This window comes from Cydia pomonella, chromosome 12, assembly GCF_033807575.1.
Source record: "Cydia pomonella isolate Wapato2018A chromosome 12, ilCydPomo1, whole genome shotgun sequence".
Classification (NCBI taxonomy): domain Eukaryota; kingdom Metazoa; phylum Arthropoda; class Insecta; order Lepidoptera; family Tortricidae; genus Cydia; species Cydia pomonella.
In genome coordinates, this window is record NC_084714.1 from 4,667,544 (window position 1) to 4,695,481 (window position 27,938).

Consider the following 27,938-nt stretch of genomic DNA (forward strand, 5'->3'; position numbering starts at 1 on the left):
GTTTGTTTTTCTTTTTATTCGTTACATTTGGTATTGGAGTGGAGGGTAATGGTCTGACGCTCCCGCGGGGACCAGCCGTATTGGGAGGTTGAGTATTGTTTTCTGTATTGTGTTTTTTTATTGATAGGGAGGGGGCCACTTTATATCATGCCGTCATGCTGCGATCTGTCACTTCAGTGCTCGTGCTTTCAGAAGGTTTCATGTATTCTGTTATGAGATTGTTAACTTTGTGTTTCTTAGTTGTTTTTAGTAATTCCCTTGTTTCGGAGCTTTCATCGTGTGATTGCAATGGAGATGACGATGGTGGTCTTTTGTTACTGGTTTTTTTCTTGTTGGTTGTTATTATTAGCTTGTCGTAGCGAATAAAAGCCTCGTTTCCTTTCTCTTTTTCGAGCTTTTGTTGTGATTTTAAATCTTCCCTGATTTTTAGTATTTTTGCCGGATATTCATGTTTAATATATAATCCAGACCCTTCTAATAATTTTTTATTCTTTAAAATTTTAATTTTTGTTCCTAGGGTTGTGAAAGTAACGGATACTGGTCGGGTTTTAATCCCTTTTATGCCAATCCTTCTAACAGATTCTATTTCTGATGCAGATATATTTAATTTCATTTTTTCCTTTGTAATTTTGTGTAGTTTTTCTTCCAATTCTAGATATGATTTTTCACCTTCCTCTATGCCAAAAAATACTAGGTTCCTCTGAACTGACTTCTTTTCTATTTCGTTTAACCTCTTTTCTTGTTCTTCTGTTAAGGTGCGTAAAGAATTCACTTCGCCGCATAAGGTGCTGAATTTTTCATTCATATTGCTTATGATATTGGCCGTAATTTTTTCTTCAGATTTGGCTATGGAGTTTTCTATGTTAGCAAATTTTTCCTGCATCTCATTTCTCATTTCCGTTAAAAGTTTTTCTATTACATTCATTTTGCTCAACTTTGATTTTCGCGCCCTCTATTTAAATTTTGTAGAAGAAATTTGTTCTTGGTTAAAGCGATCGACGGATTAAGAGTAGCTTATAATTTACTTTAGTGGCTATTGTAATTATTCCAACATTAATCGCTAGATGGCGCTAATATCAATAACACAGTTGAGTTTTCACCATGGATTCTGCGATATAAAGTCAATTATTGTATTCCACTTGTTTAGTTCACTTTAATAAATATCACGAATAAGTCATATCTTGAATTGACTTCTCATTAATAATTTTTTCACAAATCTTTTGTCACTTTTTAGATAGGTGGGTATGTAGGTAATCACAGTTCCAGACGTATTTTTGTAGTTTTCACCAATTATTGTCAATATTTTTCAGATGTCTATTTGTTCACACGATTCATTGTCACTAAATAGATCACACTTGCACTTTTTAACAGTTATTTCTCGGGGAAAACATTTCTTTTTATTTAAAAATACGGAGAGTAATGTAAACAATGGCTCAGTGGCGCCTCCCCATTTTCGTACAAATTAAGTAAGAGTTAAGTCAGTCGTTAAACATAAAAAAATTCGCAATACATTCCGTCTTAAAATAAACTTTAAAGTGTACTAAAAATAGTAACACAAGTTATTTTTAAAAGTCGCCGAGCAAAAGTTGGTCAGTTTGAGGAGTACAAGCTACAGTTTAGTTTATTGCGCCTGTTACCGGCCACACCCAGTGTAAACGTGATGGTTTGTGAGATCGGATAATGCTTGTTACTCTTTGACGTAAATAAACTTGCCTAGTGAAAGGATTTTCCCAGTTAATCATGTACATGTCCAGTAACTTTGTCGCCTGAAAGTACGGGGTTCCTTTGCGTCAAATCCGGTAGTTCTGATTTTTTGCTGACTTGTTTATGATGTTGGCCCAATGAATAATCCACGTTTGTGACAATAATTACAACGTATATTTTTTATAACAAGAGTCATCCCCGATGAGGAACGTTTAAGGGGATAGATGTTCGTATGATTTTGAGTAAGATTAATGAGTTCTGCGCGGGGTTCCATTTCCAAAGCCGTCAAAAAAAGCTAGTGTATCCATCAAGTCTCTGCCAGCGTCAGTTGATGTCGGTCTGAGCGGATATTTCTGTGACATGCTTACCAAGCACGATTATATGAGTAGGTACCATTATATTATAGGCTAGCATCATGAAAAAACGCTCCAAAAGTGATATTGACTGTACAATGTAATGTATCGTATTAGTTGTACGTATTAAAAATGACATATGATACAAATTATAATCAGAAATCATTTGAAATCCGAAAATCGAGGTTTTCTTGATACAAGAGTGCGAGAACGAACAAGAAAATAATGCGGAAATCGGCCTAGCTGCCATCGAGAAAACATACACAAATAAATCCAGGCGAATTGGGAATCGTGCGTACGCGCTGCGCGTCGCGCGGCTATCGTGACCGCTGCTCATGCACTGTTAGTGCTTGAAAATGGACACCTAGACTCTCCTAAACATGTCGCGCGAGTGACTAAATATGCTGGTATGATTCTTAACGAACCGTTGAATATTGCTTCATCACCGTTATTACGATTTTTTCCATCTCACTCACACAGTAAATATATGGCCGACCATTCTAGACAGCTCATTCAGCTGTCGGACATCAGACCGGCAACACGTGTTGAGTTTTGTACTTTTGGTGGTGGTTTGTTATATTTATTTGCGTATTTATTATTGCGGTGGGAGGTTGGGAACATTAATTGCATGTAAATAACGGGTTGGCACTGATTGACTAGCACGTTATCTTTTCGCATATTAGCAAAGTAATATTTTGGTTTTAAACAGTAATCTTAGCTTAAGTTAGTATGACTCACGAGAATTTAAACACCCCCTCATTCTTAAATCAGCTAATAACGGCAAACGAGATTTCTCACCCTTCGTACAATATAATACAGAATTACAAATTGATTAGGTACCTTGGCAAGTATTTATCCCCAGGGAGGGATTACCGTGATTGCAATAATTAATATCTACGGAGTGGGTTATCCGGGTTGCACATTAGCTGGATGTTCGAACTTACCGGTGCCTAGTGCTCGTAAAGTCCGTTATCCAGCAACATTTGATTAAGCTATGCTAATAAATAAAATAAACACAATTGTAAGCACAGCGTTTTAAATTATTTAAGATTTTAGTTAAAATCTGCTTTTAGTTAAAACTGAACTGGTGCGTTGCATTTCTTTATTTGAGATTTCTTTCTCCTTGACCTTTTTCCCATTTACTTGGGGCCGGCCTTTCATGTCCTTTTCCTCTATAATAACCGATCATTGGCTATTTCAGCGTCTGTATTAACATCTTTCATGTCTTTTTCGACTGTCGTCAGCCAAGTGGTCTTCCACATCCTCGATTTTGTGTCGGCATATTTAAGGTTAACTTGACCATATGATTTTCTCGGCGACGAAGAATACGCCCGTACCATCGGAGACGATTTTCTTTAAGTTTCTCAGATATAGGTGCGACCTTGACACTACCTCTTATATATTCGTTACGGATTGTATCCAACAGGCCCTTGGATATGGCCATTTTAGTACATTACGATACAAGTGCGAAAAATAGGAAATTCGAAACGAGTGGCGATAAATTAAAACACGACCGAAGGGAGTGTTTTAAATCGACACGAGTTGCGAATTACCTATTCGCACATGTATCGTACAACGTTTTACAGTACATATGGCCCTTTAAATGTTCGACACAGTAACGTAATATGCTACTTCTCGCACTAGTGCTATAAAGTAGCCCCATATGTACTGTAAATATCATTTCTTTATTTGAGATTAGTTTTTACTAAATGCCTTTATTGCTACTTGTAAATATTTATTTCCTATTTGACTGTAGTACTAAATTATATAAATTGCCTTATGTAACTAATTACCATATATTTATACCTAAAAACGTACTGAACAATGGATAAACATATACCTATCGCCTCCTTTATCCTTTTCAGTGCAACAAAGTGTACCTAATTAGTTAAATTAAAAGTCTCATTTCTCCACTATCCAAAGGTTGTCTGGAAGAGATCGCTCTGTAGCGAAAAGGCCGCCTGTTGTTTACCTCTATCTTCATGTATTATATGTGTTTCCATATATATTTGTTCTGAGGTTGTGCAATAAAGAGGATTTGTATTTGTGTACCGACTAAAATTATTTAGTAAAAATAAGTATGAGTATGAGTAAATAGCTTGTGCCCGTTAAAACGATAAAAGTACTAAATGAAGCCATATATAGGTTCCGTACATATCCTTTGTACCTAGAGTCCAACAGTCAGGTATGAGGCTCAAGTTGTACATGTCGGGATCCTAAAAACTTATAGCTATTATCGGACTTATCGGTGTATTCCCATTTTTGTCCCCGCCACACGTGACCGCCGCCATCATGAGGCGGGGACAGATGGGAATGATTCATATGAATACACCCGTATTCCCATCTGTGCCCGGTAAGGAGTAATAGGATGACAATCTATTATTAAAGGACAGGTAGACAAACCTTAGCAGCAACAAATATGCAACCATTGACATATATATCTAGAGACAGGCGTTAGGGACACTAAGAATGGCACCAGTTCAGTGGTGTCACTCACGAATTCTAGCCAATCGTATAGTCTTACGCAACTCGTTGCGACCAATAGCGCGCGTGATGCGAACTCATCAACCAATCGCGTTGTGGCGTTAGACTGCATGATTGGCTCGAATTCGTGTGCGTGACACCGCTGCATTGGCCCCATTCGCATTGCCCGTAAGGCCCGTCCTTAGATATATATGTCAATGCTTGCTACATAATATAACTCTGTATCTTTAGGTATTTAAATAAGAAGTAAACAAAATCTACCCTCAAATGGCTCCTTAAGCCAGCTGAGGGTAGATGAAAATATTACATGATCAAATAATGTAGGTTAAAGTCAGGTTGTTCAGTGACAGATCCAGGCGGTTTTGTATTTGGTTGGTTCACAAATAAATGTTATAATTACCCGAAATTGTACAAATGTTTGTTTACTTTTATTTAAATACCTTTAGGTACAGAGTATAGCTACAAAACTAACTTTTCCCCGAACGGAAAAAGCGAGTCTACTATCAATGGATTTGTACCCTAACCTTTGCAGTAACAAATACGCAGCTGTAGGCTAACGATGCACGCATTTGTAAACGAGTAATGGCTGTAGCTTTTAACCCGCCGGGGGCCAGGAAAGTGAACCGATATTACTGACGAATGGGAAATTGAATTACAATATCATACGAACGAACAGTTGGCTAACGAAACATTTGTAATAAAAATTCATAAACAAGTAAATGTAGAAGTCCAACTTAGATAATTTCAGGCAAGGCTTAAAATTTTATTTCAAATATTTTTTTTCGATAAAACATATTTTGAGACATTCTTTTATCACTGACTGTTCGTAATCAGACGAATATTACATATTCCATTATTGTAGATATGATTCTAACAAATCCATTGACGGCCCCAATCATTAAATACAATCAATCACTACAATAACTTATTTTACTACGCCCTCGAGATTGATTTCGGATTTCAGAACCGTATTATTTTTGGATTTAAAGAAATATGTGAAGTCGGAAGTCTTGTTTATACAGCGTGTGTCTAAAGCGTTCGATAACTCAACAGATCAATAAACTATACTCAAATAAGCACAATCATTAATAAAACAATACTGAGATATTCCAAACGCATGCCGAGATGATCGCTGCCTGCAGGCGTATTATGGTTGCGCTTGTCGTAGCATGATATGATATAGGGCTTGTATCTTAAGCATGGTATCAGTATAAGATGTACATTATATTTCATACGGCTATTGGCTCCGTGCGAAGTGCATGGTGGGGGTAAGTAAAGCGATCGCAGCGCATGCGGTGGTACAAATTGGCATTAAAAAAGGTTAGCGTCTTTAACGTTTCGTACAAGTTATATGGCTCGAAATGGAACTTTAATTTACGATTACTCGTGGGATAGAACATATTTAATTTGATGATAATTATTAATACTGTATCCGTGTAGATAGCTTTGCAAATACCACATATTATGTGATTTTTTCGTAGAAGATAAGTATGGATACTAAGTAAGTTATCCTGAAAAGATAGACATACACCATCGCGGACTTTTTTTTAGATCAATGAAATTGAGACAATTTCGCCATATATTGTGTTGTTATATGTCAAACGGATTGCGCAGCGTTTTCGATTAAAGCTTTTACCCAGCGTGGTTTTTTTCTGACTTCATTAGCAAATATCGTCATATTTCAACCAATTTATACAAAACCTTTACAAATTATAAACCTCAACCTTCTTCAAGAATCACTCAATTGATAAGTGAAAACCGTATCAAAAATCTGTTCAGTAGTTTTTGAGTTTGGGAGTTGTTATATAAGACGTAGCTATGTGACGTTTTCCACTAGATTTGCGGATGCTAGGTGGCGTGACGGTCGTGCACGTAGAGAATAAGCGAGACCATGAGATAATAAGCACAAGCAGGGATCGGAACCGGTTTTTTGGAAAAACTCTGAAATAAACATATATTTCGGTTTATTTTATACTCCAAATATAGGACTCGGTTGTGTTTTTAGATAACGACTTCGTATTATTAGATTGCCCAATTAGAAATGAAATAATTAACAAAGAACGAAAAAATACCGTTTTCGTTCCCATACAAAAAATACCGGTTTCCGATCCCTGAGCACAAGCATCATGCATAGTTGTTACGGATCATCTGAATGAATAAATAAAATAAATAAAAAGCCTCTTTATTTTCTTATCAACTACTTACACACTTGGTATCATTTAGGTACATACTATTAATTAAACTTATTATGGTTAGTATATTTCAACTTAATTTTATGTTTTTTTTTCAAACTAAAAGTTGATAGGAACCTCACTTTATTGGGTAAAGGCCTGGCCTCCTCCAATTTGTTCCATTCGTCTCTGTCCTTTGCCTTATTTAGCCATCTTTGACCGGCCATCTGAATGAATATAGATCAACATTCAATGCACTAAAATCAGACAGAAGCCCTTATCCTGGTTGGCCCAACAAACTGACTCGCCAATCAGAATACGGGACACGGGACATGTACCGTTGACAAAAACTAATACCATCAACCGCGTACGCGCACTTAAGCTGTCAACAAACGATCTGTCGCTACTATGTATCTAATGAAATCGGTTCGGTAACGTATGAGGATTCTTGGAAATGTATTTGTATTGGACTGTAGTCATAATTTATTTTGAAAGGCTTATTTTTGAAAGCCATATGGGTCGGCCTATTGATGTTATGAAGAAACGTTAAACTATTTTCTGTGCTTAGAAACATAATAAATATTATAAGGATATTATTACACAAATAGACTAAGTCCGACCGTAAGCTCAATTAAGGCTTGTGTTATAGGTACTTAGGCAACGATATATATAATATATAAATACTTAAATACATAGAAAACAACAGGACAAATATCCGTGATCATCACCCAAATAAATTTACCAGGATTTGAACCCGGGACCATCGGTTTCATAGGCATAGGCAGGGTCACTACCCACTAGGTCAGACCGGTCGTCAAAACATAAAAATGAGGACTGGGATTAGGCTAAAAATAAAGCTGCATTTCATTGTATCATGCGTACTACAAATCTACCTTAAGGAACAGTTTGTATTTTGTTCTAAACGAATCTTTTCTTTGAAATTTATTAATCTGAAAGATGCGATCCGATTTTGTCTTTGATTATCTCTACCAATTTCTACCATATAGGTACTTATATGTTGTTGTTGTCATACATTAACCTTTTGAACGCTTTATGTCATAAACACAAACATCATTGAAACGCCAAGCTACCGGGGCAAAAAAGCTTATATTAACCTTACTTGAAAGTGTTAAGATTACTTTGACATCGTCCGCCATAACACCTATAGTTGTCCTTGGCTTTAGGTGTTCTTGGCGTTCAAAAGGTTAAATATCATAGGTGAATACAGAAAATATACCTATTTATATTTATATTATTTCGTACAAGATATCTATGCGCCATTTTTACACACACATGTATTTCAGACTATATTCCTAAATGGGTCAAATTTAGTTCAGCTCACGTTGTATATTAAAATGAGCGCTCTTACGTCGTTTTACAATAATAATAAAACACATGGCGCTTGACGAAAATATATGATCTTTTGTTCTGTTTCTTTTCTATTAGACTAAATATTTGTTCTATGCAAATATAAACGCAGACGGCGTTGTATGATGAGCTCTGGTTTATGATAAATTATCTGTTGGCCGCGTTTGAGGTGAGAAAATAACTCTTTAGAAGTTAATAAGCTTGCGAATGAAAGATAGCAGTTATAAAGGAAAGGTTATACTTATAATATAATATAATAGAATAGAGAGCGTTTATTCGTGGCAACATAAAAGAAGAAAACAAAACATAACATATAAGCCACGAAATCGTCCCGACTCAGCATGGTGCTAGCCTGACTGGGCTAGCACTGGTCTTCCGTCGGGGCCATGAGCGTGTGCAGCACGAAGTGTAAGGGAAAGATTTATAATAGAATAGAATAAAGAGCGTTTATTGGTGGCAAATTAGATGAAGAAAATGAAATATAAAATATAAGCCATGAAAAGCCAGGCTGAGCTAGCGCTGGTCTTCCGTCGTCGGGGCCATGAGCGTCTGCAGCACGAAGTGTAAACGAAAGGTTTATAATAGAATAAAATAAAGAGCGTTTATACGTGGCAAATTAGATGAAGAAAATAAAACATAGCAAATTAGCCATGAAATAGTCCCGACTCAGCATGGTGCTAGCCCGGCCGGGCTAGCGCTGGTATTCCGTCGTCGGGGCTATGAGTGTGTGCAGCATGAAGTGTAACACAATATTGGTTTCTTTGTTGTATACTAAATAAATCTGCCTAAGGTGAGTTCTAGCTAAAATTCTTATTTTTCTTAGTTATTTAGTTAGGGTGTTCTTTTTAGGTTGTTTGGCTAGAAATTTATGTTACAGAAATGTCGAACAAAGTTGACTTTTCGTCTAAGGTAGCATTACGTTTAAGTTTATACTTATTGAATTTGCATTATTTATGAACATTTTCGCAGAAAAACAAATAATCACCCCTTAACTATAGCACATCTCTTTGCTAGCTGCTTAAGATACCTACTTACTTTTAAAACATTTAATTTGTTTGTCGTGTTGTCTTGCCGTCATGTACATACTATCTTAGTTTGACTACCATTTCTTTATTTATCTCTCTCAGTTGCTTAAAGGTTAGCTGGAAGAGATCCCTTAACGGGATATGTTCGCATTTGTCTAGATTTATGTATTATTTCTGTGTTATGTACTTGTTTTGTGCTAATAAAGTGTTTACTACTACATACTACTACAAACTTTAACTGATGGGCTTAATAATCTACTGTGAAAATGCTCATGTTTCAGGGCCCACTTTGTATACTGATATCAGTATCAGTAACGTAATAAAACTACACTAGTGTAAGGACTTGGTTATTGAAACAACGACATATTGGAAGTGTGTTTTATTTGTAAAGCGCTGTCTCACTCTTACCTTACTGTTTATACATATCTCTATTCTTGTTACTCTAACGGTGTTATTAAATATCGAATGAGACTACTATGGTTCGACCTAATAATCGACTTTGCCCTTACATGCCCTTTGAAATTTAAATTGAAAAGAATATATTATTTTAATTTTAAATTTCACATCTCTCTTACCCTTACATGCCATTATTTCAACAATTAAACAAACTATATAATTAAATTAAGAAAACAAATTTACTACGTTAAGTTACTTCCATTTTATTTGGGCGGGCCTGAAGCTGAAACTACTTTTACATTAACAACGTTATACAACTCTAAATTACTGAAACTTTACTTGACAAAACAAACTTGAAATTGCAACTTTATATAAATGAGAAATATGTTAGTATACTCTACTCTTACACTTCTTTGATCAAATCAACATTATTTACATATTAATTTTGTTTCACACATTTCCAAGCTAATTTTATTTACATCTGACCTTAATGTGTCATGACCTTAAACTATAAGCAAAATTATACAGCACATTTTTTTGATACATTTTCTAACTTTTAATATTTTTTGATCTTTTTTTTTTATTAAGCAACATATATACAGCAATTGTAGTTAATGTCTTACATTTTATATACAAAATTTATTTAAAGTGATATCCTTTTTCTTATTAAAAAAAAAACTACATCTCAGTCATTATGTACAAATTTTCCTTTTTCAATTCGGCACTAGTTTAAGTTCATTATTGATATACAAATGTGTTCGTTTTTTTTTTTTCTACTTTTTCTTCTCACAATATTATCCTACTATACAGACCTTTTTACACTTAAATCTAGGTATGTACATATTTATAGCAAATTCTATCTATTTACACTTTCTGGCGCTTCGCAATCTGACTTTTCTTTCCTTTCTTTTTTTTTTTACATACTTGAAACTGAGTTACTCTTAAAAAAAAACTTATAGAATTACTAGACTGTTTTACTTTACTATGCAATTTTATACTGAAAAACTTTAAATTGTGATAAAAAAATTGATATCTAAGACTCTTTGGTACATAGATTATATACTAACAGGGAATATAAGAGAAATACATATATTTATATTGTCAAATCCGGTTAAATATCATACTTGTATGGTCTCTCAGTGATGCGTCCTCTATTGGTTACATACTGCCTTCGTCCTCCTGTATGACTGGTCCCATCATAATCCAGTGTGTTTGTCAAGTCCGTGGTCTGATGATCCTCCTGTATCTGGTCACTATGGTAGTTTGCATCATCACTGTCATTATTGTTGTACTGGTCACTATTGATATGGTCATCGTTTTGTGTGCCTGAAAAAGCTGAAAAAGAATCTAAAGGGGGAGGTGGTGTTAAAGGTTTCAAAAATTGTACATGGACTATCTTCTTCTGTGTGGGTTGTTTGACATTCTGTATCTCATAGCATACTGATCCTATTTTTTTTACTATTTTGTATGGTCCCTTGTATTTTGGTGTCAACTTGTGATCTTGTGGTTGGGGCCATGCATATAAAACATATTCATCCTCCTTGAAGTTGTGTTCTAGTTTTCTGAGGTCAAATCTTACTTTATTTCTACAATGTTGCTCTTCTATTTTTTTGTTAGCTATGGTTCTTGCTTCTGATAATAAATCTAACTGATGTGTCCGGTCCATATTGTCTTGAATAGTGCCTATGTGAATTTCATTTGGTGGTATTCTAGGATGATATCCATGTAGTAAATAAAATGGCGAATATTTTGTTGTCTTCTGTCTGGATGTGTTTATTGCTAATAAAGTATTAGGCAACAACTTATCCCACTCTGTACTATTTTCCAATGCCATTTTAGTCAGAGTTGCAATAATTGTGGCATTTGCTCTTTCAATTAATCCGTTGCTCTGAGCCGTGTATGGTGTTGTAGGCAGATGTTGTATTCCATATTTTGTAAAGAAACGTTGAGTTGATTGACTCATAAAACATGGGGCTTTGTCTGAAATATATGTCAAGGGTGGACCATATACATAAATAATATCCTTTTCTATTGTGTCTATAACATCACTAGCAGATAACGAACTTGTGGGCTTTGCCATTATGTACCTAGTAGCATGGTCTATATGTACTAGCATGTATATGTTTCCTGAAGTGGTCTGTGGTAATGCTACTATGTGGTCAGCTGATATTACTTCCATAGGTGTGTGTGGTATGGGTCTTGTGCCCATTAATCCATAAGCCAATTTTGTTCTTCGATTGGTACTTGCACAAATAATACAAGCATTTGTGTAAGCTTTAACATCCTTGTGCATTGATTTCCACCAATATTTTTGTTTGATGCGTGCCAACGTTGATTTCATATCCATGTGTCCACTGTCATCGTGGGCTAGCTTTAGTATTGAAGATCTCAAGCTTTGGGGTACTACGATTTTCTCTTTATTGAACAGCTCTTGTTCGTTGACATGTATGAGAACTCCATTTTCTATTTTATATTGTTGTCTAATTTGTTGCAAATGGTGTGTTGTTGGTTCTTGACTTAATTTTGTGCATATTGACTTAATGAAATTGTCTTTATTTTGAGCTTGTTTTAATTTTTCTTCATTACTTGTTACTATCATCATACATAAATCTTCTAATGGATATCTTGACAAATGATCTGCAATACAGTTTTGTTTTCCAGGTCTGTGCATGGGTGTGAAATCAAATGGGGCCAAATCCACAACGTATCTGGCGAATTTTCTGTTCATTTTTGATTTATTTATAACATATGCTGTCGTGTAACTGTCCGTGATAAGTGTAAATTTTGTGCCTAGCAAATAAACTCTGAATTTTTGCGTAATAGCCCAATGCACTGCCGTAACCTCGAGTTCATTTATGTGATATCTTGTTTCTGTATCTTTCAATGATCTACTCGCGTACTCAATCACTTTTTTCTGTCCATTTTGAACTTGAAGCAAACATGATCCTATTCCACTATATGAGCTATCTGTTTCCACTATGGTTTCTTCTGCATCTTGGCGAAAATATGCTAATATTGGTGATGACGTGATTAAGGTTTTAACTGATTGAAATGCTTTTTGTTGTGCTTCTGTCAATGTCACTTGTTTTTTCTTCAACTCCTGTTTTTTATCTATAGACAAATTTGCGTTTCGTTTCAACATATCTGTCAGTGGTTTAACAATTGATGCATAATTTTGTATGTATTTTCTAAATGTATTGGTGAAGCCTAAAAATGATCGAATTTCAGATATTGATGTCAAAGTTTCGTATTTATTCACTGCAGCTGTTCTTTGCGGATCTGGTTTTTCTTCATTGTGACCAATTATTCTTCCAAATAATGGTAGTTCTGTAGCTAAAAATACACACTTTTCCTTGTTTAATTTCAACTTTTTTGTCTGTGTTGCAATAAATACCTGCTCCAAAATTGTCAATAATTGTTCAATGGGGAATGGATGAAAATATTAAATGTGCCTGATTATTTTTCTGGTCGTAGGAATAACCATTTCTAGTTACAGAAAAAAGTTACAGATTTTTTGGTTGCGTCATACATTTTATAAAAATAAAAACATTTTGCTTCACCGCACGTCCGGCCCATTACGGCTGTTAAGAAAACTTTCTAAGTCTTAAAAAGTTATCGCTATTTGAATCTGTGGAGCGCATGACATTGACAGTTGATTGACAGCTTGTCATTCTTCTCGCGGAATTCATAACCTTTTGTGCTCTCATCTGGTGAACTGGTTTCTTTGTATTTATGTGATTATTACGACTCGCTTCCCCACCCGGACCTCTGATTTTGCCTGCTCCAACGACGACCTACACTTTTGAACCCCGGACCTGATTTTGATAGCAATTTCGACGACCACTGCAACTGAAACTGGACTATTAGTTTGGTACCGTGTTCATCACCATGAATACAAACACTTATAAACTATATAAAGATCCTAAAACATGCTTTATACCAACGTGCTCCAAGACTGATCTGAAAAACCCGGATTTGAAGTTTTTTACTGTAAGAAAAGAGCTGAAACAACGTTGGTGTCAATTGGTTGGCAGGAACTGTCCAAACCGAGCACTGTTTTGCTGTGCGGACCACTTAAATGTAAGTTACCTTGTTTTGTTTACCATTCTGTAAAAAAATTAATTACCCCCATGTTAGTTTTGATGATATGGCATTTTTTTAATTGTGGAATAATGGATAGAATAATTTATGGTAAGCTGGTAAAAAACAATTTTATTAATACATTACATTAATGTGGGTGCTGCTATGTCATGTTTAAACCCTTTGTCATATCAATGAATTTTCACTTTGTATTAAAATAACATGTGGTATTTGTCAGTACATGGTGAACAAAAACACTATGAGGAAACTGGGCTGATCAAAACAATGCCTAGTTTCCTCCAGTTAATAAAATGTGTGCCTATGCCAATACTTAATGTTATATTGCCCAGCAGACCCCAGGCTCCATAAGTGAGCTACAGCAAATACTGGGGAACATTTGGAAGATTATGACAACTATTAAATATAAATGTTTAATGTTTTCTAATATTTTTACAGTTTGAAGAAGATTTGGAAAATTATGGACAATGGATCTCTGGTGCAAAGCCAAGACTGAAAATAATTGCCATACTTAAGAATTTTTCAAAAAAACCATTGAGTGCAATCAATAAGCATATTGAAGATCTTAATCGGCCATCAACTTCAAGTGCTGCTGACAATAAGGTCCGACCGAGATCTCGGTCTCGGTCTCGGTCTCGGCATTCTCGGCCAAAAATCGGGCCGAGATCTCGGTCTCGGCTCTCGGCCAAAATGGGCCGAGATTCTTGCCGAGACCGAGACTAGGCAATAAGTTATCATTGGTGGATTTGAATTTACCGCGCACGAGCGCCCGTTTCTAAGCCACCCGTTGGTTGCATCGCCCGCGTGGTGTGACGTTTTTTGTGATTTTTGATTGGTTTCGTACCCACATTTTAAGCCAATTACTTATCAAATACGGTGTTGGGTTGGGATCGGATGGCTCGGTTGCCAGTAATGACTTGTTCTTTTGTTCTTTTCGTTTTGTTGTTGTTGTTATTGCGGAAGAGTTAATAAGTGAGTGTATATTGTTATTGAGATGTAACTTAAATTAACTTGATGTGGGTGTAAGATGACACTGGGTATTTTGATACTTAATATTTTTTTATTTACGGGAAAAGGTAAAGCAGTAGGTAAGTACAAAACAATACCTGTGGCGGGTTACTGTTGTGGAATATTGAACATAATTTCATGCTAACTTTGCGGATGCTTCTATGCAATTTTGACGAAACTCGCGGTGTGGTTGTTGAGACATAGGTTGATTTTCGTTTAATGTGGGTTAGCTTAGTAGCAAGTCACTAACTGACCAGTTAAACGACGAGCATTGTGACAATTTAACGGACAATAACGCTGAAAAAATACGTTTTTTGTGTTACAATATATAACTATACTTTTGATTATTGTACCTCTTTTTGTGCACATCCGTATTAGAAAAACCGGCCAAGTGCGTGTCGGGCAACGCATAATAGAGGGTTCCGTACCTTCATACAGTACAAAAAGCCAGACAAGCAAAAGAGAAAATGTTCGTGGCACTTACTTCGTTTTAATAAGAAGATATTTAAAATAATTTTCCTGAAAAAGTATTTATTACAGCTTAATTATTTACCTTACTAAGATGCGACTTACATTACATAATACACCTTCGGTCCATATATCGATATACAACGTGTCCCAAAACTCAACGATAAGCCGGCACCAGAGGATGGAGCTGCTTATGATTAGTCGAGAAAAAATAAGGAAAAAAATATATCTCAATTATTTTAGAAACTACAGAAAATAACCGGCCAAGAGCATGTCGGGCCACGCTCAGTGTAGGGTTCCGTAGTTACTCTTCCGTCACAATAAGCTAAACTGGAGCTTAAAGTATAGTAAATTGTTAAACAAGGGATGAAACGGTACCTTTCACCCGAGTTAAACAAATAGGCTTTGCATAATCAGTACCTAATTAAAGTAAGTCTTTTTACTATGAAGGGAAAACTTTTTGCGATAACTCAAAAACAGCTAAACTGATCATATCCGCTATAGTTTTCATTTAATGTCTTTCTTAAGCTCTACTTCCACGATTTTTTTCATATTTTTTGGACCTATGGTTCAAAAGTTAGAGGGGGGGGGACACATTTTTTTTTTCTTTCGGAGCGATTATCTCCGAATATATTCACTTTATCAAAAAATGTTTCTTGAAAACCCCTATTAGTTTTGAAAGACCTTTCCAACGATACCCCACACTCTAGGGTTGAAGCGAAAAAAAAAAATTGACCCCCACTTTACGTGTAGGGGAGGTACCCTAAAAAAAATTAAATTTTTAGATTTTATTGTACGACTTTGTCGGCTTTATTGATTTATATATCCATGCCAAATTTCAGCTTTCTAGCACTAACGACCACGGAGCAAAGCCTCGGACAGACAGACAGACAGACAGACAGACAGACAGACAGACAGACAGACGGACATGGCGAAACTATAAGGGTTCCGTTTTATGCCATTTGGCTACGGAACCCTAAAAAATGAAATTCATTGAAAATCGACATCCCTAATGGTATTTTTAACGACCATGTCTACAAATATTCAAATATTACTGTTTTTTATTTTGTTTTTGGAAACTTCAGTAGCCCTGCTATCTAACACAGTTCTTAAAAATACCAAAATACATGTAGTTTTTACACAAAAAATAATCAAAATTCATTTTGTCCCTACAATTTTGAAAGATTGTTTCTTACAGTCCACTTTCAATCATCATGGTGTAAAAAAATAGTATCGACACCACTATGGCAATTATTTTCAAAAGTTGACGCAACTAACCAAGATTCCAAAATGGTATAATACTTTGGGAAACCTAGTCACAACAAAAAACAACGAATTTTTAAACAAGAACCGACATTTTTAAATGTTGATATTAATCACTTTTGAAAAGGGTTGTTGTTGCAAGTTTTAAAATTTCAATGGAAAATGTGGGTAGTTAATACAATTTTCAAGTCAGTACACTCTGATCCTTTGTTCGCTGTGCACCGTTCCGTATTAATTGATGTGGCTCTCATAGTAACAACTCTTGGCTTTGCTTTTTGGACTGGTGATCTGCAAACTGTACTGATCTGGCATTATTTTGGACTGTGATTGTGTTTTGTGTATTGGACTTTTTCCGTATTCTGGATTGTTTAGCGTTTATCATGCCGCTACCGTACACACCGTTGGAATACGCTAATATGCATCTCATTTATGGAGAATGCCGATGCAATGCTAACGCTGCTAGCAGATTGTATCGAGAAAGGTACCCAAATGTTCAAAGACATCCGGATTATCGAGTGTTTATTAATGTACATCAAGCCTTTGCGGAAGGTCGTTTACCATTTGACAGGAGACACACTGGAAGACCTAGATTGGAACGCGATGAAGAAGTTCTCAATGAAATAGAAAACGATTCAACTACCTCGGTACGTGCCATAGAACTAGCTACGGGAATACCAAAAAGTTCTGCACATCGAATTCTAAAACGTCACAGACTTCACCCATATCACTACAGGCGTGTGCAGACGTTACTACCGCGGGACTATCCACATCGGGTCGCATTTTGCCGTGCGATGCTGCAAAAGCACAGGGAAGATCCCCAATTCTTAGACAAAGTTCTATGGTCGGATGAATCAACCTGCAAGAAAGATGGCTATTCAAATCTACACAACTTACATAGTTGGAGCAATGAAAATCCGCACTTGATGAGAGAAGACAAATCTCAGTATCAATTCAAGGTTAACTTATGGACGGGCATCTTAAATAGAAATGTAATTGGACCCTTTGAGTTACAAGGAAACCTTAATGGTGATGGCTATTTGACCTTTTTACAAAACGACTTGCCTGTATTATTAGAAGACGTGCCTTTACGTGATTTACAAAACATGTGGTTTCAAAATGATGGTTGCCCAGCTCACTATGCCCGTGCAGTGCGAGAATACTTAAACCAAGAGTATCCAGGGCGTTGGATCGGGCGACTTGGTCCTATCTTGTGGCCACCCCGTTCGCCCGACCTGAACCCCCTGGACTTCTTCTACTGGGGCTGTCTTAAAGACAAAATCTACTCAAAACCCATAGCAACATTGGACGAGCTTCGCCAAAAAATCACACAAGCTGCGGATCATATCAATGGTAGAAGATATGCACGACGGATAAAACGATCATTTCTAAGGCGATGTCATGTCTGTATTAATGCCGGTGGCAGGCAATTTGAACATTTACTGTAGTATTAATAATGTAGTAAATGAATTTAAAAAAAAAAGGAAAAAAAATTGTACCATTTCTTTGCATTTATTCAACATTTTTCAACAACAAAAATCCTTTTTTGGGTACAGTAAAAGTGATTACCGCCAACATTAAATAATGTCGATTCTTGTTTAAAAATTCGTTGTTTTTTTTTTGTGACTAGGTTTCCTAAAGTATTATACCATTTTGGAATCTTGGTTAGTTGCGTCAACTTTTGAAAATAATTGCCATAGTGGTGTCGATACTATTTTTTTACACCATGATGATTGAAAGTGGACTGTAAGAAAAAATCTTTCAAAATTGTAGGGACAAAATGAATTTTGATTATTTTTTGTGTAAAAACTACATGTATTATGGTATTTTTAAGAACTGTGTTAGATAGCAACTACTTAAGTTTCCAAAAACAAAAAAAAAAACAGTAATATTTGAATATTTGTGACATGGTCGTTAAAAATACCATTAGGGATGTCGATTTTCGATGAATTTCATTTTTTTTCTGTAATTTCTAAAATAATTGAGATATATTTTTTTCCTTATTTTTTCTCGACTAATCATAAGCAGCTCCATCCTCTGTTGCCGGCTTATCGTTGAGTTTTGGGACACGTTGTATAATATATATCGTATAGTTTTTGAGTAAAATGGTTGTGACATACGGACAGACGCAGACAGACGGCAATGGTGAAACTATAAGGGTTTTTGCCATTTTGGCTACGAAACCCTAAAAATACCATTTAATAGCGCTACGAATTGATCATGATAACTTTTTCTGATAAATCGTCTAATTTCGACTATTAAAAATTTTGATTGCAAAAATCGTTTTTTTTTTCTTCTATTTTATAAATTCTCGGTCTCGGTCTCGGTCTCGGCCGAGAATCCCATTGAATCTCGGTCTCGGTCTCGTTCTCGGCCGAGACAGAAAAAGCATTCTCGGTCGGACCTTAGCTGACAATGCTGGCATGCAGGTCTCTGACAGTGTAAATATTCACAATAGTGTTGCGCACATAAATGTATTAATATTCTTGGGTATAGTTAATCTGACACACTGAATTTAAATTCCAACTTTACTTTGCTACCTGTGCTAATTATTTATTTATTTAAATTTTTCTTAAATCACTAATTTACAAGTTCTAATGTATGTTAACGTAGTATTGTTAAATAAGCACTTGACCTGCTCTAGCACATGATTAGCGCGACAGTATCTCGCGCCGAGATAGACTACCCGCCCCTCTTAAATTAACATAGAAAAAGACGGGTAGTCTATCTCGCTGCGAGATACTGTAGCGCCAGTCATGTGCTAGGCCTACTGAAAAAGTATAGGTAAAAATTACTAGTGGTCTTTGTGCATGAAGATGTATTTATAGAACACAGGAATGGATATAATGTCAAATATTTATATACAATTGCACCTACTACAACTTGTGTGGCTTTAATAATTTGAATTTAATAAATGCCCACTTTCCTTACCTAAAAATAAACTTTTACCTGTTTCTGTGATTGTTAAATTGTAGGGTCACAAGTTGCATTATATTTTGTTTATTTATTCTTTGCATTTTTGTTTCAGATAGATGCAGCTATACAGTGTGATAAAAGAATAGGTGTTTCAAACAAGTTTGTTTTGGCCCAGCCGAAGACTCAAACCATAGCTACTCAATTCCGTGGGCGAAAAATAAAAGAAAGTGTGATGCCATCACGAATGATGCAACTACCGAACACTGAGAAGAGTCCCAATCAATCACCATCCTTGTTTGGGACATCCAACTTCGACTCGTCTTCGAGTGCTCAACAAGAGGATATTGAAAAACGTGGCAGGGAGCACCTACTAAAAATTATTACTAACAAACCCAAAATGTTTTTAGGTCTGCCTAAAAGCTTTTGGTGGATTATTAATTTCATTGCCCAGGAGTGCTCTTGTTTGGCATTTCATATTATCATATGTCTATTTAAATTAAAAAACAATGACTCTTTTGCTAGGATGAGTGAAGAATTTCAAATGGCCAGGTCAACCATACGTTTAGTGTTTGAAAAGAATGTCGTAGTTTTGTCCACATACTTTCAAAATTGTATATATTTACCACCACTATCAGAAATAAAATAAAAATTACCATTAGCATTTAAAATCAGATATTCGAATGTACAGTGTATTATAGACTGTTTCGAGATTCAAATAGAAAAACCCAGCGATCCAGAGAAGCAGGCGCAGACTTGGTCGCAGTACAAATCATGCAACACGATGAAATATTTGATTGGCTGCACACCCGCTGGATACATTTCATTCATCTCACAGGGTTATGGGGGACGTACATCTGATAAAGCCATCACGGAGAACAGTGGCTTTGTTGATGTACTTCCCCTAAATGCAGTAATCATGGCCGATCGTGGTTTTAAGGAGATTGAATCACTCTTAATCACAAAAAATGGAAAACTCTTAAGACCTCCTAGTGTCTTCGCCAATCAAAAAATGACAAAAAAAGACGTAATTAAAACTAAGGTGATTGCCAGTTTGAGGGTGCACGTTGAGCGTGTAATTAGGAGATTACGGGAATTCCATATGTTAAAACCCCACTCTGTGGTTAATAACAAACATTTAAAATATTTGGACGATCTGGTCATTATAGCTTGCGGATTAAGTAATCTTCAGAATCCAATAATAAAAGACGTTTGATAATATTATGTTGTTTTATTTTATCATATACCATAGGTAACCTCGAGTAGTAGGCAGGTAAGTCCAGTTCCTAAGCCATATATGTAGAGGGTAAGGCCAAATTAGCCTCCAAAAAGCTTTGGGGTGCTAGATTGATTTATAGATGAGACAGTATTTCACACCGGCCCGCAGCTTTATAAGCGCCCCCACATGGAATACTGTTCTCATCTATGGCCAGGGGCACCCCAGTACTAGCTTCTCCCTCCGGATCGCATCCTAAGCGAAGTCGGCTGCCTGCGTATTTCAGATTGGCTCGACTCCTTGGCACTGCATATAGGTGTAGCCTCGTTCTGCATTTTTTATCGCATGCGCATAACATAAATTCTATGGTCTCTACTACGATACTACTACTACTAGATAAGAAAACGTGGCAAGATTCAGAGGTTTGCAATCCAGCTGGGACTTATAACTAGATTGCAGTCCATCTGTTTCAACTTGTGTAGCAAGTGTGCTCAACATTGTAACTTTTAACACATTCACTGCCAGGAACCCGCCTGGTGGGCGCTCGTGAACTTTGTTCAGATGCCGGACAACCCGCTGGGCGGGTTGTTTTGTACGCAGCTATAGACCACCGGTTTCTGGGGTAGTGCGCCGTTTTTTGTCTGGCAGTGAATGTGTTAACTATTTGAACGTTATAAAAAAATGTCATTGACAAGCCAAAGTCCCAGGCGCAAGCGAGCTATTGTAAACCTTACTTGGAAGTGTGAAGGTTACTTTGACAGCGTCCGCCATGACACCTATAATTATCCTTAGCGCTGTGGGTACAACTAGTAACTACGACTTTAGGTGTTCTTGGCGTTCAAAAGGTTAAGGGTTGGGTTAGGTATACTTTAATAACAAACTACAATACATGCTCAACATTAAGGGTGTTAAAATGAGTAATAATAAGGTCAAGACAAACATATTTATTTAAAATAAATACAAAGTACAAAATTAATGTCATGCTGTAGATGCACTTTTTAAAATTACAGGATACACATTCTCATCCCAAAATTTCTCTGCGTCTCTCATCAAATTATCTATATAATTTTTATCAAAATTAACAACAATTGTCTCAATTAAGCTGTTGCTTTCAAATTTCGGGTCCGCCACACACAACAAACACTTATTTTTGCCAGCCGCTAGCATCTCTAATTGCACTTGGCCCATAAACTTATTCGCAATTTGCCCATTCTTTATATAATTTTTTTTTAGTTTTCTCCGAAATGGGACACTTAATTTCGACCACAAAGTCATCTCCAACGCCATCAGGTGACGCTCCAAAAATTCCATCTATAATCAAAAATCCACATTCTTCTATTTCTTTATTTATATCAGTCTTTACTTTATTCAGTACTCGTTTTTCTAGGATTTTACCCCTTTTCATGGACTTTGTTTCTGGTGCTTTGCACCCTCCTAGTATTTCTTCAACAAGACTGCCATGGGGTGTTTTGCAATGAGCAATTTCATAAATTTTTGATCCTGTAATTCGGCCTTGTCGAATTGAATGCCACTGCTTTGAGTTCACTTGGCCTACAGTGTCTTTCATGATTTTTTCTTTATTTTCTAGCATTATTGCATTGCTAAATATTTTAAATTTGTTAAAAGTTGGCCTACTTTCCTTTTCTAAAAAATCCACCATCATGTCAAAAATACAATATTTTGAGTTCATTTTCATCGGTCTTTCAGGATCATATACCATGAGCAGGCTTTTACCACAACCATGTTTGGTTGCTTCTTGTCGTAGTCTTTTCAGTACCAAAGGGTCCTTTGGCCCCCTTTCGGCAACTTCTCCTTTTGCCAAATCTTTACACATTAATGGTTTGTCTAGCGCCCGTTTGAGGCTGGGTTTCGTCCAGTAACATTGGATACTGGTTGGTGAAGGTTCAGCACTTCGTTTTTGTAGCCAATGTAATACTACAACAGTATGTTTACACCCACCTAAGAAAAAAGAACATTTTAAACATATCTATAATAAAACTTGTACTAATTGAGAACATTCAAAAGCTCCACTTTTTTTGAAATGACAGACTAAATTGCATGTGTCATATTAATATTTCATGGTTATATCTGATCAGATTAGCATAGGGTAAGAGGTAAGTTTTGGTTTTGACAGAAAGGGAACCACACGCAGGTCAAGTTGAGTGTAGTTTGTTCAAAATCACTACAAAATCAATAAGGACATGTTTATAGCAAAACTTACCAGCCCCCGCTGCACAGTCACATGAAGTATCTATGATTGATTCATTTGCCTCTTCTAAATGGACCATCACAACATAGTATTTGCTTGTTATTCTTTGTTCAGGAACAACTTTAGCTCTCACATCACAAAGATTCCCAGTCCGCTTTGTTTCAACATATCCAATAGCAGTCTCAACATATGATTCTCTTGAAGACCTTAAACAAACAAACAATTAAGTACTTTCTCCTTTTATAACAAAATAAGATTAATGTTACCAATTTAAAGGAACCACAGACACTTTAAAGCAAATTTAAATATGTGATTAACCACAAAAAAAAACTCCGCATTGGGCTAGCGTGGGGACTATAGCCCGAGCCCTCTCGCGCATGAGAGGAGGCCTTTGCCCAGCAGTGGGACGTATATAGGCTAAATTATTATTATTATTATTTATTAAATATGTGATTACTTTGCTACAAAATGAAAAATGTCCAAAATTTATATTGTTTTAATTTGAAACATTTTATGAAAAATGACCCAGGTCCCGCGTGTTAATTTTTCGCTTGCCAGGTCAATATCAAGATAAAGCGCGGTAATGAGATAGGGGTTAGGTTCATACTTACGACAAAGCTTTGGCATCTCTTATTTCACCGGCATTATGTTTGTCGCTATTCTTCATAAACTCCATAAGCATATATGGGTCTACTTTTGGCAAATTAGATGAGTTTGCTCTAACAAAAGCAGCGGTATCCATGTTTGCAGAATTCAAATGCCAGGGGTCGTCGAAATTGCTATCAAAATCAGGTCCGGGGTTCAAAAGCGAAGGTCGTCGTTGGAGCAGGCAAAATCAGAGGTCCGGGTGGGGAAGCGAGTCGTAATAATCACATAAATACAAAGAAACCAAATCACCAGATGAGAGCACAAAAGGTTATGAATTCCGCGAGAAGAATGACAAGCTGTCAATCAACTGTCAATGTCATGCGCTCCACAGATTCAAATAGCGATAACTTTTTAAGACTTAGAAAGTTTTCTTAACAGCCGTAATGGGCCGGACGTGCGGTGAAGCAAAATGTTTTTATTTTTATAAAATGTATGACGCAACCAAAAAATCTGTAACTTTTTTCTGTAACTAGAAATGGTTATTCCTACGACCAGAAAAATAATCAGGCACATTTAATATTTTCATCCATTCCCCATTGTATGTGCACCTCCTGAAATGTCATCGTAATACAAACGTACTCCTTGGTCATATAAGTGTCCATATGTTAAATTAATTACTTTTGACATAATCGATGGCCCTCCGACCATTCCAAACATGACTCGCATGAATTCTACATGATGATCCTGTGTTATTACCGCTGTCTTATAAATATCTTCTTCTTTAATTTTAATATTGTGATATGCATGGTAAATGTCAAGTTTAAATTTGTATACAAACTGTGATATTACATTTATTATATCTTCCATTCGGTCTATAGGTTGAACATTGTTTTCTGTAATCGGGTTTATGGTTTTTGAATAATCTACAACCGGTCTGAAAGGAGTTGTACTATGAAACGGCTGTTCTACAACAAACATTGGTGCAGCATATGGGGAATCTGAATGTCTACATATCTTTTGCTCAATCCATTCATCTATCGTTTTTCTTAAAAATTCTCGTTCTGGTTGTGGAAGTCTGTATGGTTTACATTTAATAGGAACATTATGTTTTAACTTTATTTCTAGTTCTACATCCTGAAATTCTCCTATATCATTTTTGTCACTTTTAAAAATTTCAGAATACTTGTCAACTAAATTAGCAACTTTTTCTTTGTCATCCTGTGTAATTAAAATTTCCTGGTTGCTAGTGCTAATGGTTTTCATACAACATGCAGTTAAAGTGTTTTCTTGTGACAAATTGTCAAAATACTCTGTATGTGTAGGCGTAATAATACATATTTTGCCATCTGGTTCATGTATAATTCTTGCATATACTGAATATTGCCAATCTTTTCCTAATATCATATCTACTGGTAAGTTTTCACTGATTGCTATCTGAGGCATAATATAGTCAATTTTTCCCACCTGTAATCTTGCTGTAAACCATCCAACGGGTGTGATCATGCTTCCTGCTACCTTGTATGAGCCTTTTTGCCATGGGTGTACTTGCAGGTCACTTGGGAGTAGCTTCTTATCCACCATGGTTACCACTGATCCTGAATCTGGGAGTGCTGACAGTTTTATATTGCTGTTGAGTATAATTGGTATTAATGTTACACTTGGTTCATCAAATTGAATGCAATTTACTTGCTTTTCCTTATGCTGATTATGTTTGATACCTGTTGATGTGCTTGGGTTATTTAATTGATTAGAGTATGGTTTTGTTGCTTGTTTTTCTTTAGGTGACTGTACATTGGAGTGTTGTGACTGTATTTCACAATTGTATGAAACATGGCCTTTTCGCTTGCATCGGAAACAAGTAACTTCTTCTATTTTGTCTACACTGGGGTTGTATTTCGGTATGAAATTGCTTTTTGATTTGTCAAATGTTGGTTTACTTACTGATTCATGCTGCTCGGTCATCTTACGCTGTACCTTCCTGATGTTGTCAATTGCTGTCGCATGATTGATGAGTTCCTCCACGTTCTTACAGCAATGTGTTGCTATGGGCGTTGACCACCGCATGTCTTGGATTCCTTCTAGTATCAGAGATACTCGATCTGGCTCTGGAATTAAACTTGGGGACTTTTCAAGCATCGCATTTTTAACATAAATGTACTCAGTAATGGTTTCATTAGAGCGAAGTATCCTTTTACTTTGGTATTGTATGAATTCGGCAAATGACATTCTTATTTTAAATCTATCTATCAGTTGTTTTTTCCATTCTGACCATGATTCAATTTTTTTTCCACAAACAGTATTCCAATTATAAGCTGGACCTCTTAATCGCATGGATGCATTTACCATTGTCAGGTTATCTGACCAACTTGCTAATGCAGCTATACGTTCTACTTGCCTAACCCATTCAGTTGCATTTTCAGTGCGGTTACCTCCAAAAAGAGGGATAGCGTTACTTGTATCACTAGTTGAGAAGACTTGGAAAGTAGGAGACATTTTATGTGCAATTATTTCTTGGGTCTGTGCCAATTGAGTTAAAACTTCGGTTAAGGTCGCATTTGTACCTTCCGCTGACGTACCTTGGTCTAATACCGGTGCTCGACTTGCTTGTAGTTCCCGAATTTGCTGTCTCATGGACTCCATTTCCAAAATTTGAGATGTACGACGTACCTTTTCTTGCTTCAATGCTTCCATTGTACCATCCTGTAATTTAGCTTTGTTGTCCTCGATAATTCTTCTGATTAAATCATGTTTTAGGCCACTTGTTGGCAAATAACGTATTGACAATTCTTCTCGTAATTGTGTTACCGTGAAACTTTGAAAATTTTCTTCTTCTGTTCCTTCCATTTCAGTTAATTACGTTTAACCTGAAAGCTGAAAAAAGAGAAAACTTGCCGGCGTACCGAAACTTGGTACTCGCAATTAATCGTATCGCGTGCTTATTTCCTTCAACGTAGGACTATCCTCGCAATCCGGCTACATCCGTGTTTTAACAAACGTTTTAAACTGATTTTATCTTTTTTTACATTATTTACGCTATGATTTCTTTAAATTCATGTTTATTTTTCACTTCACATTACGTTTAACTAATTATTTTTAATTAATTTGGCCGAGCGCCATGTAAGGACTTGGTTATTGAAACAACGACATATTGGAAGTGTGTTTTATTTGTAAAGCGCTGTCTCACTCTTACCTTACTGTTTATACATATCTCTATTCTTGTTACTCTAACGGTGTTATTAAATATCGAATGAGACTACTATGGTTCGACCTAATAATCGACTTTGCCCTTACACTAGTAATAAAACTAACTTAACAATAGTTATAACTTAGTACTTTATTAATAAAACGAATCCGACATGACTTCTCAGTCTCGCTGTCCGCTTCAAGTTCTTTGCCACACTTTCGAGCTGAATGCGGCCTTTATTGGGGCACGTGCGTCCGGTAAAGTACCGGAGGAAGCCGTCACGCACGCACAGACCCTAGTCATTTAAGGCCAGGGAACATTACCGGTATAACTTAAAATATTTTTCCTTAGCGATTCAAAGGGCCTAAGATGACAATCGTATATTGACAAACGCCAAAGGAAAGAAAAGTCTCGGGATGACAGACGCTTCGAAAAGTAGTGTGACTATTTCCTTATATTAAGTTTCGATTGGCGATTTCTATTAAAGATTGTCATCTTGGCTAGGAGCTCCAGGTAGAACCAGACCAAGTTATCTCTGCCATGGACTAATCTAATAAAGCCAGTTGAGGGTAGATGAAAATATTACATGATCAAATAATGTAGGTTACAGTTAGGTCGTTCAGTGACAGATCCAGGCGGTTTTGTATAGGTTGGTTGGTTGGATAACCAATTCACTACCCGAAAATATACAAATTGTTTACTTTTATTTAAACACCTAAAGGTACGGAGTTAATATAAATATGACAAAGTGTCGTCATAATTATCATAAAATAAATGTCAAAGAATATATGACGTATATGTGGCATTTTCACTCTTTAAAAATGAGTGCAAAGTTAGAAATGGTACTTAAACCAAGTATGTACTGCTATTGTGGAATAAAGGAAGACTCACCCTAGACCGGGCCGGGGCCGGGCCGGAGCATCCGGGGCTTCGTTTTCTATGGAAAGATGTTTTTCCACGACAAGCTTCATTTAGCTATTAATCGTTTTTATTAATCAGTCATTTTAACTTAATAGGGAATATTACGCGAAACTACGTAGGGGGCGCGACTACCAAAATCCATCACAATCTGAGGGTCTACCGCGAAACAAGAAAATTGAAATTTCGTTATCTAACCTCTCTATCACTCTTGCACATTTGAGCGATAAAGAGGCAGATAACTAAATTTCGATGTTCGCGTTTCCCGGTATTAGGCCCCTTGTAAACAAACCGCTTTGATGCATCAATGTCACATTTTGTTATCTATGAAAACTTGTCAAAATACAGTTTAATGCACAGTAAGTATCGGTGACTCTATGGTTTAAGATACGTGCTAGTGCTGCACTCTGGCGGCAGAACATTGCAGTATAGGCCCGTATTGTAAGGATTCAATATATAAATATTATGGGACATTATAACACAAATTGACTAAGTCCTAGCTGAATAAGTTTGACGACCGGTTTGGCCTAGTGGGTAGTGACCCTGCCTACGAAGCTGATGGTCCCGGGTTCAAA

General features: G+C 36.3%; 2 protein-coding genes across 4 annotated transcripts in view; both read right to left on the minus strand.

Moving 5' to 3' along the window:
* LOC133523315 (netrin-B-like) overlaps positions 1-27,938 on the minus strand; it is a 358,018-nt gene that overhangs the window by 25,555 nt on the left and 304,525 nt on the right. The gene's annotated exons all lie outside the window — the stretch shown is intronic.
* LOC133523307 (uncharacterized) lies at positions 21,394-26,559 on the minus strand. 2 transcript variants are annotated; one of them, XR_009800212.1, is made up of 3 exons: positions 23,285-26,559; positions 22,686-22,879; positions 21,394-22,423 (listed from the first exon to the last, which is right to left on the minus strand). XR_009800212.1 is itself a non-coding variant. In XM_061858813.1 (3 exons), exons 1-3 carry the CDS (start codon positions 23,413-23,415, stop codon positions 21,657-21,659), a joined length of 1,092 nt encoding a protein of 363 aa, XP_061714797.1. In that variant the 5' UTR covers positions 23,416-23,864; the 3' UTR covers positions 21,394-21,656. The 2 variants fall into 2 exon arrangements, 1 of the variants encoding a protein (XP_061714797.1); XM_061858813.1 differs by having other exon boundaries at positions 23,285-23,864.